The 13,063-nt window shown below is 36.2% G+C and overlaps 1 protein-coding gene across 1 annotated transcript in view; it reads right to left on the reverse strand.

Annotated features, from left to right (window-relative positions):
- Positions 1–13,063, reverse strand: part of LOC150077569 (transmembrane protein 59-like) — a 74,662-nt gene that overhangs the window by 28,000 nt on the left and 33,599 nt on the right. The window contains exon 2 of the mRNA XM_090385945.1: positions 8,157–8,265. Coding sequence (XP_090242071.1) covers positions 8,157–8,265 — 109 coding nt within the window. The remainder of the gene's footprint in view (positions 1–8,156; positions 8,266–13,063) is intronic.

Consider the following 13,063-nt stretch of genomic DNA (forward strand, 5'->3'; position numbering starts at 1 on the left):
GTGTCTCTAAAAGTCTCTGGAAAACAGTGTCGATTGAGGTACCTGATCTTGTAGTTGAAATTGAGGGATAAGTGTTTTGAGTTATATCGAACATTTCTTGCAGGAAAGTATAATTAACAGTTTAGTTTCTTCCAACCCGAAATTAACGTTGAAATCACCGCTCATGATAATGGGTATGCCACATGCTGGTATGACATGCCACTCATGATCATGTGTGGCATATCATACTGGCAATAAAACAAAATGAATGAAGTAAATTATATCCTGTATGTCAATGTTAGGAGAAATATAGACAATTGTTGTTTTATGCTTTATCACTGAATGAACTATATTGTTTTGCAGAGTCATAGCCAGTGTTGCTGTTTGAGATTTTTAAATCGCACTAAATGATCTTCAAAAAGTGGCTAAAATTAGAATAAATGGTGCTACATAATGCGCTACACAGATAATAAGAATGTGTTACATTTAATTTTAAAAAAATTGCTCATTTATTAATAAAATTCATTAATTGTCTTGAGAACTAAATCTGTCTTCCAAAAAACCCCGTAAAACCTTCAAATCTAAAAATCACAGCTATTAGCTCTCTTCTATAAATGGAAAAGATACTAACCTCCTTCAGAGCTATACACAGAGTCAACCCCTTGAGTAAGATTGAGAATATAGTTTATACCGAGATAAGAATATTTATAGCAAATAAAATTGGATCTGTACATCATTGTTTCCTTAATGGTAGATCCACTGTGACTAATCTAATCACTCTTCAAATTGATATTAACACTGACCTTGATAAAAAATAATGAGATGTAAGTAATTTAGATTTATAAAAAGATTTTTAAAAGCCTACCAGATGCACTAATTTCCTCTAAACTTCATTACAGCAGTAGCAAGTAAAGCTTATATCCTAATGGAACACTTCTTTACAAATAACAGATTTTAAAATGGTTCTGATTTTTGTCAAAGATGTTTTTCACATAAAACATCTTTCGTACGTACAGGGTACACACGCAGTTTTTTTTGTATGTATTGGTATACATACCATCAGGATTCATAAAAGTGATAATATCACCCATGATCACAATAAGCACTATTATAGATATAACCGATAATAAATATAAAATCAAAATCAAATTAAAACATATGCCAGTAGTATGGTAAAACTGTAGAGTGAAAATTTAACATAAAAATTAAATCAACAGTGAGGGGGAAAGTAAAGGTAACAAGACAGAAACTGTAGCTGAAAACCTCCAAATAGTTTAGAAATTCAATTAAATCCAATTACTAGTAAATCCATATTAAAATTTAAAATATAAGGCCAATTATGCAATTCCATGATCATTATTGACCTCGTGATCCTCTGTCTATATGGGGCATAATGGTCAGTCTATTATTTTGTTATTTTGTTTTATTTTAGTAGTTCGTTTAGTCCCATTTTGGTGATATTTCACATCACTCTCGGAATTGGTACCTTACTTGGGGGGGGGGGGTGCCACTAGAGTTATTAATATAACTCTATCAAGTAATAGAAAGATTATGAGCATGCTCATAATCCTCATATTACTTGCAATATTTTATTGCATATATTTCTTGCTTTTTATATACATTTCCCTTATAACAAAATCCACTCCTCAACCTATGATGTCTAGCGAGTATTTCCTTCTATGCTAGCTAAATGCAAAGGTAGCCTATTTGCGGACAGACTATATATGTCATTAGAAGTTTTACAGCGAAAGTGTCAAGTAAAGGCCAAAATGTCTGTCAAGATTGTAATCTCTTCTTATCTGTTAGATTACAAAGCCATTATGTACTTTGTCTCTTTTGGCTGGCAAGACTGACAGAACATCTAGATTTCTATACACTGGAGAATTTCACCAGAGCATCACCCATTGTCCACTCCATTGTACTGAGATTTAGCAATTTTACTTGACATTCATCAAGTAAGTTGTTCTACTCTGAAAAAAATAGCAGATTCAGACCTTGATGACTCTTACAAATGAATAACAGCGCACTCTTTATTATAAAAAATTTTGAATGTGCTCAGATTATTTTCTCTTAACCTTAGGCACACTCCACTTCCTATTGTAGTTTCATGCACTGGGACAATGATTTTTATAATACACAAAAAGCTATTTTGGGCTACTTTATTCTGGGAAAAATTCTTTATGAAATTTGTATTTTCCTTTCAGTACCGTCTGGTAACTGCTGCTACTTGTGAGAAAGGGAAGCAACCTTCATGTATTGGTTATAATAGCAAGCATATAAAATTGTCAGCTGCAGTAGATTTATGCCAATAGTATATGTCTAGACAGCTCTTCCTGATATTAAAAGTTAACTGATGCGGACATTCAACTATGGCTCAAGATCCTTTTGGCTTCGGTAAACTCCACCAAAACTAAATATCTGTCCTTTATCCCACTGGAGATCTTAAAGCAGTTAACCGGTAAAAGCTCTCAATGCAGTTACTGGTAAAAGTTGATTACATTTGGAGTGTAATGAACTTTTACCAGTTAACTGCATTAACATCTCTTTTGAATGAAGTCCAACTGCTTAAAGGAGATAAAGTCAAATAAAATTAATTAAATTCACAAATTATACAAATCCTCATAAATACAGAAAGTCATTAGATCATTGTTTTTGTATAAGGGGAAATATACTATTACGAAATTACAAAAAAAGCACAGTGCTTTTTTTGTAAAAAACTAGCCGGTACTCATTCTTTGCTATCAGGAAAAATTGAAAATTAAAAGGATATGAAAAGTACTCTAAAAAAATTATTTTCCTGAAATTGTTACTTTAGTAGTAATGTTTTTGGATTAAGAACAACAAATTTAGTATATTAACACAGTTTATTAAGCATAAATTTATTATTCAAGTATATAAAAAAAAAATAAGTAAAATGTGAGTCAAATAAGTAAATAAATCGGTCAACCACTGAGTGCCGGGCATTCAGGATGAAGGGCCTGCAGTCATGAATGGTTGTTAGTGTAGTATCTCAAATAGAGAGCTTTATGGTAAGCGAAAAAAGTTTTAGTACCCCCTGCTTGGCCTAAAACTGAGGGACTAACGACAACGTTGTCTATTTGAGTCTTTCCAGTTGTTGTGAATAACCAGGGTGAAAGAAGCGACTCCGACTTCTTCCTGGAGAAGCGGTTGGCAGGTGAAGGCTGTGCAAGACTCCACGCAGATGCCTCCCCACAACAGCCGTCTCAACAACGGCTCTCTGGGTACCTCCTTGCTGGGACAACTCCAGCTTTGAAAATTGTTAAAAAATGCTTCTCGTTGCAAAATTTATAAATGACCTTTATAGAATTATGAACTAACTATTTTCGCAACCTTTTTGTCACCAAAAGGAGAGTTACTTAGTATAAAGAAGTGCACTATCGAAGAGCAATAAAAAATTGTTTTTTTAATTAACACAAAAAGTAAATGACAGATTTCAATCTGTCATTTACCTTTTGTGTTAATTTCGTATAGCGAATGGAGTTAATTCTCTCCATTCGCTATATGAAAATTTTCTTTGCTCAACGGAAAGTATTTTATATGTTACTTCCAATCAGAATAGTTTCCCTTGATAAGCATTGAATAACGCATAGCTAATGTGATTTTTAAATTTTTAGCTCCATTAGCAACGAAAATAGAGGGGGGGGACACTAAAATTACTCACATTTTCCTATCTGGCATCGCCATTTTTAATTTTAAAAATATTTTAAACCTACTCGTTGAGCTTTTTCCAATGGTGTATAATAAGCTATTGGTTGTTGACATTTTGTCCCCCCCCCCCACATTTTATCCCTCTATTTCTCACACAAATTTCTGTTAACAACAATCAATATGGCATTATGTTGGCACACATGATGTACAAACCAATGCAAAATTTCAAGTCAATAGGTTGAGTGGTTCCAGAGATACAATGCTGTGACAGACGGACGGACGGACAGAGAGACAATCGAGTGACATTATAAGGGTCATTCGCTAGACTACGGACCCTAAAAATAATAAGTAAAAATAATTTCATAATAAAGTTTTTGTAGAACATTCCAAATTTTTATTAAGTTCTCATCCGACACCCTATGACAACATCTTTTCTTCCTCTTTGTGTGTCAGTTGCTGAATGAAGTTTCCAAAGTAGCCACGAATCAACATATTTTGCTGGATTGAAGCGGGTCAGCAGTAGGGCTTACAATACCGGGATCCCAGTCATTTTTTTCTGGTATTGATACAAAAAATACCGGTTTTTCGGAACTAATTTAATCGCATAAAGGTTATAAAATCACCTTTATGTGATTATGATGTCATTATCTCTACTAGCAAATGTTCGATAAATCGATAGGACACCATGCAACATTGCAACCTGTCCACAATTCTTGGACAACTTCATGTCTGACCGTATCATAACTCTCAAGTCTCATTAATCCACTACTGACTTTGGTTCAACTCCACCAAGTATATAAGTTATTTTGGGGTTGCTGTTCCCCAGGTGTAAGACCTGGCATTTTGCTGAATTAAAGCATAGCTGCCAATTTTTTGGCCATCCTGGAAGTCTATCTAGATCACGGAAGAAGCTCTGCTTGGTGGCGATCATTAACTTGGCGATCTTTACATCATCTGCAAGTTTAGACCTCATGCCCTTCATATATGTCATTTAAGATAATAAAAAACAACAATGGTCCCAATACTGATCCTTGGGGAACCCCACTTCTCACATTAACCCAATCTGAGGAATAACCATTTATCACAACCCTCTGCCTGGTGCCCTCAAGCCATCGTGATATCCATCTAAGGATTTTCCCTATGATTCCAGCCTGCTCCAACTTATAAAGTAATCACTCATGTGGGACTGAGTCAAATGCTTTGCTGAAATCCAAATAAACAATGCTGAAATTATTCTCTAAATCTAGCTCACGAGTGACCTGTCAAAATGGCTAATCAGATTTGTTAAACACGATTTTCCTTTTACAAAACCATACTGTGTATCCTACAGAATTCCATTTCCATCTAAATGATCCTGAATTCCACCCTTGATCATTGCCTCCATGATTTTCCCTACTACTGAAGTTTGACTGGCCGGTTGGTAATTTCCCGTTACACTCCTAGAACCGCCTTTATGTTCCAATTTACACCAATCCAACGGAATCTCTCCTGTCCAGTGATGCTCTCATAACTAGCCTTAATGGTTCAATGAACTCACTTGCCACCTCCTTTAAGATTATAGGCTATATGCCATCAACCACAGGAGCCTTACTCGCCTGTAGGCGCGCAAAAGTTTTCACATTAATCATTTTAAATTTCAACATCATTAATTACATTTTTTTTCAACTTCACTTCCACAATTTCTCATTCAAACAAAGGGGTTTTTTTTTATGTAAATATGAATGCAAAGTAGCTGTTGAGTTCGTCTGCAACATCAGTTGGGGTATCTAATACTATTCCACGCAATTACATATGCGTCCGATCTGATTTGTCCTTCTGTTCTTTACATTTGTATATGTGAAGAATTCCTTAACTGCACTCTTTGCTCTCTCCCAGACTCAGTAAAGATACTATAGTGAAAATTATACTTGGCTTAATAATACAACTTTCTCCTTCAGAAAATGATGAATATAATTCAACCATGGAAGACCAACACGGAACAGAACATCAGTGTTCCGCAAATTCTTTCCAAAATGAGAAATTGCCCGACTACAATGAGATTTTAAAAGATGAACTTGAGTGGGAAATCAATGGAACACTTAACTATTTTTGATAAAAAAGTTCAAAGCCTAGAAAATATGGACTGAGATTGTCTATGGTTATCTCAGTACAATAGTACCAGAACAGAATCCGAAAGGGTATTTTCTGCCACTAATCAAATACTGTATGTACCAAAATTAGATCCATTTTAAACGATCATACTATTGATTGCTTATGTTTCTTAAGAGTTCACTTTATTCGGACAGGTAGTGTGGATGCTTACACATAACTAAACTTTGCAGTAACAATATGTATTTTTTTGTTTTTAGAATAACTGTATTTTAATGATTATTTTCAGAATATTTATTATTGCAATAAAAGTTTATTTAAAACATGAATTACAGTACCTTGTTTTTTTCCTTACTTTATTGAACCTAATTGTCATCAAAATTTATCGAGAAAAACGTTTGTTTTTGGAATACCGGTATCCCAGTTTCATAAATTAAAAATACAGAAATACCGATATTGTAAGCCCTAGTCAGAGGTGGGCCTACAATTTTAAGAAACAGTAGTGAAGACACTATATTTGTCATCAACAAAGCTCTGGTTGGGCTGGTGATCAGATTCATTTGTGAAAATCCTCGTTCACATTGACTCGATGAAATTGCTATCGTACTCAGAGCGCCATTCAAATGCTTCAATTCTTCCGAAACCATCTTTTCAATTAGGTATTCCCGAAATCCACGAATTGTATCTCTTTCATTTAATCGTAACCTAATTGACAATTTTCTAACTTCATTTTCACCAAATGGCAACAATTCATGTTTAGAAGGTATTAAACCTTCGTTGTCCTCGTTTTCCTTATCTCGTCATCGATGTTGTCACTAGTTCTTAAATTTGAATTTTTTCATTTCTTTTCATTTTTTTTTTTTAGAAACTGCCCAAAATGTCAGTGTCATTCGGATATTCAGGTACTGTGATGGCGCCTCCATAGCCAGGTGGGCAGGAGCGGCAGTGCGTAGCACACGCTTCTTGATTAGACCGGAGTTCGAGCCCGTGACCACCAAATACGGAGGATGTGGAAAGGTCAGGGAATGACCACCGCATATCCCCGGAGCAATATGGCCTTAGTTGCTAATGCTCCTAAAAAAAAAAAAAACCAAAATAACAAAGGTACTGTGACTATGTAAACAGAGATAGGGAAAATTTACGGAAAAATGTCGATAATGCACTTCCGCGAAACAACAGATGATTATTTTTTGGGGTAAAAGAAAATCGCTCTCCCCTAATTCTCGAACGGGACACTTACAGTTGATTCACAGCGGCATCCAACCTATGGCCCACACAGAAAGTCAACTAAAACAACACAAAGAAATCTAACTGAATTTTTTTTTGAATATGGCCCCTGTACAGGAAAAGTTTGATCACAACACTGCAGTAGAGGCGCATAATGGCCTATAGCTGACATTGTGCCATAAAACATACAACTGCAGTAGAAGGTGGATCAGAGCCCACTGTGAATACCCCTTGATCTGCTCACTGTTGACCAGCACGACTTCTCCGTATGTGGGACTGATGGTCGGATAGGTTTTACCAGGTACCACTAAGTTGTAGAATGGTAATCCCTTTAGCTCTCTTAATTCACGCAGCAGCACTAATTGCCTGAAGACCAGAAATGCAAACAGTGCGTACCGAGTTAATTCTCTCCATTCGCTATACGAAAATTTTCTTTGCTCAATGGAAAGTATTTTAAATGTTACTTCCAAGGGGAATTCAAAATAATTCGCTATAAAAGGACTTCGTTAAACAGAGGTCCGACTGAGTAATTTAGAATTATAAAAATGGTTATACAGTTTTATATAGAAAATATCTTAACAATAGACAGTGAAAAATGCAAATTTAGTTAAATAACTTTAAGCTTATTTGAATTTAAATGTGAATAGTATGTAAAGATGTGAAAAAAAATTTACAGAATATTACGAATTTCGAAATGCACTGCATCCAAACGTCACTGTTAATTAAGTGTCCGGTACGCTATACCATTACATACTGTCCCAAAAAAAACACTGCACTAGCATATGCTATGTATACAATAATGAGCCCTTGTTGTCGTTGTTATTTGGTTTTTAGGAGCATTAGCAACTAAGGCCATATTGCTCCGGGGATATGTGGTGGTCATTCCCTGACCTTTCCACATCCACCGTATTTGGTGGTCACAGACAAGAAGCGTGTGCTACGCACTGCTGCTCCTGCCAACCTGGAATGAGCCCCCTTGAGAGCAATTGGTGCAGCCTGTGAGAATTTCCCATTGTGATATCCTAGGTTACAGCATCAATTAATAAACTGATCATGAAATTACCCCCCTTCAAACTCTATCTAGCCATTCCAGATTTTAAGTGGAAAAAAATTTCAAGTTCAAATGTAAATTGAAAATAAATTTTGTGTGTATTTTATAAGTTAATCTCTAAGAAATCAAAGACAACGCTTACCAAAATGACATGTCTCTAGAGTAATATTAAGGTTCTGGTCAGTTTTAGAAAGATTAATCATTGTGAACAGTCGGCATCCTCTCTTGCAGCAGGGTAAACACTTTTCTTCCTATACAACAATAAAATATATATATATATATATAATTATTCATTGTATTAATTAAACACTGTATAACAAAGAATATTCTAGGCCACTAAATATCACAAATTATGAAATTATATCAATGATGCACACAGTTGAGATGAAGTACATAAGAAAAGGGGAAGAAATAAGTAACAGACACCATTAAAAAAAAAAAAAAAAAAAAAACAATGAAAGACTAATTTTTAGATAGCTGATATTTAATCCTCCACTACTTGTATGGCATTTAACATGTCACTTTTTTATATATTTCTGCTTTTTTTAAATATGAAAATAAAATGAAATCCTCCCCATCAATATTCCTTAAATTATTACAGTTTCCATTTTGACATATTATGAATTACATGGTAGCAATTTATGGCAAAAACAGAACTGACAGCCACAAAAATATTCAGGGCAACTACTAGAGTTTATCCAAACCTTTCCTAAAATGATTTAACATAAACCAAGATAAGCCAAATATACTGTTGGAATCCATACTGATGATCATTAATCAGGTGGAAAGTATCAAGAGGAATTTATGCTTTTAAGAACTATTTGGATTTTTTTTAAACCCTAAACACGAAAGGCATTAGAACCTATAGTACTTAGTGCCATAGTGTGGGTTGGAAGTTGAGAAGATGAAAGAAGATGCTAGTTGACTTGAATTTCTGCAGATTGTAATTTTCTGAAAATATGTATGAAGGGAGGTTGTTCCAGAAAACAGAGGCATATTTAGAGTGAGTAAATCAGGAAGAAGAAAAGTTGGTTCTGTGAATTTGAGGGTGGACAGTAAAAGGATGGTGACTGGTTGTGGCACATGTTCAAACTAGTTCGAAATAGAGTGGGAATTATAGACACCAATTCAGAAGAATAGCGCTGATGGAAGTATCTATAGAAAAGACATGTAGCAGAAACAGAACATCTACGAGATGGAGAGACTTTGTAAGAGATAGGTAATTAATTAACCTAACTACCCTGTTTTGAAGGAGGTCTAGAAATGTGTGAGAGGTTATGGGGCACTGCACCAGATGGGGGAAAAATATTCCACAGTAGGGTGGATTTCAAATTTGTACAGAGTAGCTGTTTAGAAAAAAAGTAATGCTGAGAGCAAAAGAGAAAACCCACTTTTTTAGATGCAGAGGAAGCAATATTTGTGATGTTCTTATGCTAAGAGAGATTAGAAGTCAGGGTAATCCCTAATAGAGATAAGTGAACTTGTTTATAAATCTGAGTATTGTTGAAGATAAGCATTGAAGCCCTTTTGTAAGATATAGGACAGGATTGAGTTTTAGAAGGATTAAAATTAACTAAGTTCTTTTTTCTCTACTGGAGATCAGCATTTAAGGAACTAGTAGTGGATATATGAAAAGTTGAGGCGGTTCATAAAGGGTAAAGTATTGTCAAACTGGAGGGCAGAATGCACTGTGCTATCATCAGCAAAACTATGGATAGGATTTACAGTCAATGGAAGAAGGTTATTAATATACAAGAGGAAAGGAGTTGGAGAAAGAACTGAACCTTGGGGAACACTAGCATTAGTGTTCCCCAAGGAAGTTAGTGGAGAAGTTAGAAGACAGAGCCATCAACCACAGTGGGAAGTCAGAGAGAAAACCGGATACACAATTTAAAAAAAAAAAAAAATAGTTGGCAAACCATAAGATGAAAGCTTATCATTATGCCAAACATGATCAAAAGACTTTGAAATGTTAAGAGGAACAAATGATTGAGTTTTGCCAAACTTTTGCATTGAATCTGTCCATAGACGAGTAACATAAGTCAGTATATCACCAATAGATTGACACTCATACTGGCATTCACTGATCAGGTGGAAGGTTTCTAGACAGTTTAAAAGTTGCCAATTAAATGATTTCTCCATTACTTTAGAAAGAGTAGAAGTAAGTGCAATTGGATGATAACTGGATGGAAGGGATTTGCCATCCTTTTTAAGAAGTGGTTGGATATGAGAAAATTTCCAAGAAGAAGGAAAAATGCCAGTGGAATAAATAAGTGTAAAAAGGTGACACAGAATAGGAGTAAACTCAGAAGAACAGGTTTTGGGAACGAACAAGTGGATAAATACCACCAGGACCTGGAACTTTCTTGTCGTCAAGACTGTTCCAAGTTCTTCTGACATCCTTTTGATGGAAGACTACAGAAAGCATCGAATGGAGTATACTAGGCATAGAAGAAAGTGCTTCACTAAGGTCAACAATACAAGACTTAGAAGAAAAGTACGATGCTAGATCAGCTTTATCTTTAGCTGAGATGGCAAGAAAATCACTGGGGTTTTTACAGAGATGGAAATAGAGATATGCAAGAGTTGTAGCTAATAGCTTTGGCAAGAGACCAGAATGCTCAACTACCATTTGGACAAAAACAAGTTTTCTACTCTTAGCTTGGAGTGATTAACGGACTCTAGTTTGGACTGATTAATAACTGCTTTACAATTGTTGCAAGCTTTAGTGCTGGCAGAAATTTAACCGAAGAGATTTGGATGAGCCAATTTTGATATGCAACATTCTTATCTTGAACAGCCTTAGCACATTTAGTGGAAAACCAAGGTCTGGATAAAGGATGAGATTTTAATGTAGAATAAAAGATTTCATCCCTACAAGGATAGTTTCATTGATATGATCTGAGCAAACATTGACATCGAATGATTTAAAAAATAATCCAACCAAGAAAAAAATAAGAATAGAAATCTTGTAGATCATCCACTTTACATTCTTGTAATGCCAAACAGCACGAGGTTGAGCATCACCATGAGAGAAAAGTTCCATTGGAAAAGAGACAATCACCAAGTTGTGATCTGAGGTGCTTAGAAGACCATGAACCTGTACTCAGAATATATATATTTTTTATCTTAGAATGAATGGACTTGACTGAAATTTGGTCCAACTGATTCATGAGTGTCACCTGAATATCAGTTGTTCCATCAGAGTTTTAGACTCTCAGACAGGAAGCCAATTATCACACTGGTACAATTCTCAATGATCAACTAGATGCAAAAAATAATTTTGACATCTTACATTTCATTAAAGCTTCTGATGTTCCACATAAAAGACTACTGAACAAATTAGAGCAGTGTGGAATTATAAGCAAATTGCTACTATGGATAAAGGAATGGCTGAATGGCAGAAACCAGATAGTTATAAATGGGCATTGTCTTCCTGGACTAATGTTATTCAGTCCCTCAGGGTTCAGTTCTGACGATACAGAGTTCGGTAAGATGGTTAGTATCATGAATTAAGGCAGTAGTTTTCAACCTTTTTTTTAATAACGGCACCCCTAAGTAATTTATTTGGTTTTGCGGCACTCCTACTCAGTTTTCTGCCTGTTTTAGGTCTGATTCTCTCTCTGCATATATATACAGGGTGATTCACTACCAGTGCGACAAACTTGCAGGAGGTGTAGGGGTACAAAGACGAATCGGAATCACATAGCACTGCAGGGTCCGAAATGCCTTCGTCATGCGGTAGAGGACGTTGAACGGGAGGTTGCGTGAACAGCGATCCCGCTGGAAGTCAGCATTTGCGAACCGGTTCTCGAGGCAGTAGGATGGGCGAGTATTCAAACGTTGAACTGGCCGACATGCACCTCGCGTATGGAGCTGCGGACTGTAACGGGCGCACCGCTCTGCGCTTGTACCAGGAACGTTTCCCGCACAGGCATGCTCCTCATCATACGATTTTTGCACGTGTGCACAGAAGGTTACGTGAGACTGGTTGTTACACGAGAGGTTGTCGTTGTTATTTGGTTTTTAGGAGCATTAGCAACTAAGGCCATATTGCTCCGGGATATGCGGTGGTCATTCCCTGACCTTTCCGCATCCTCCGTATTTGGTGGGAACGGGCTTAAACCCCAGTCTAATCAAGAAGCGTGTGCTACGCACTGCTGCTCATTCCCACCTGGCTACGGAGGCGCCTTCACAGGAGGTACCATGAATCGAGAGCGAACAACGAGGATGCCAGACAATGAGGAGAATGTCCTATGTCTTGCAGAAGGCAATCTGAGTACGAGTACTCGAGCGATAGGCCAACGATTGGGTATTTCCCAATCCACTGTATGGAGGATACTGTCAACAAACCAAATGAGTTCATACCATCTGCAACGCATCCAATCATTGGAGCCTGGATTATCCACTCCGGAGGACTTTTGCTACTTGGTTTCTTCAACAGAAACGGTTCGCAAATGCTCACTTCCAGCAGGATCGCTGTTCACGCGACCTCCCGTTCAACGTCCTCTACCGCATGATGAAGGCATTTCGGACCGTGCAATGCTATGTGATTCCGATTCATCTTTGTACCCCTACACCTCCTGCAAGTTTGTCGAACTGGTAGTGAATCACCCTGTATATATATACAGCAGACTCTCGATTAACCGAGATTGGATTAACTGGGACACTTCAAGACTCCAAATAAAAAAAATAATAATAATAAAAAAATCAAAAAAATCCCAGAAATAAAAAAAAAAAAATTCAAGTAATAACTAGAATAGGTATAAACAGATATTTTGCAAGTCGTAAATAAGTGACAAGAGGCATTATAAGTCGTCATTGGGAGATTAGTATACCTATTATCTTGCAATCCCCGCTGTCTTCACACCCACCGCTCAAAATAAAAAAAAAAGAGGGAGACCAAATGTTTAGTTTGTTTTAGTGCATCACGTTGATTGTTGTGTTCCGTTGCAGCGCAAAAGGACAAATTTTGTTTCGTTATTTATGTCAGGGATGTTGGAATTTTTTTTATAGTAAATTTTTTTTTTTTGTTTAGAAACTGCAAAA

This window comes from Mastigoproctus giganteus, chromosome 12 (assembly GCF_048544385.1).
Source record: "Mastigoproctus giganteus isolate SK-2022 chromosome 12, ASM4854438v1, whole genome shotgun sequence".
NCBI lineage: Eukaryota > Metazoa > Arthropoda > Arachnida > Uropygi > Thelyphonidae > Mastigoproctus > Mastigoproctus giganteus.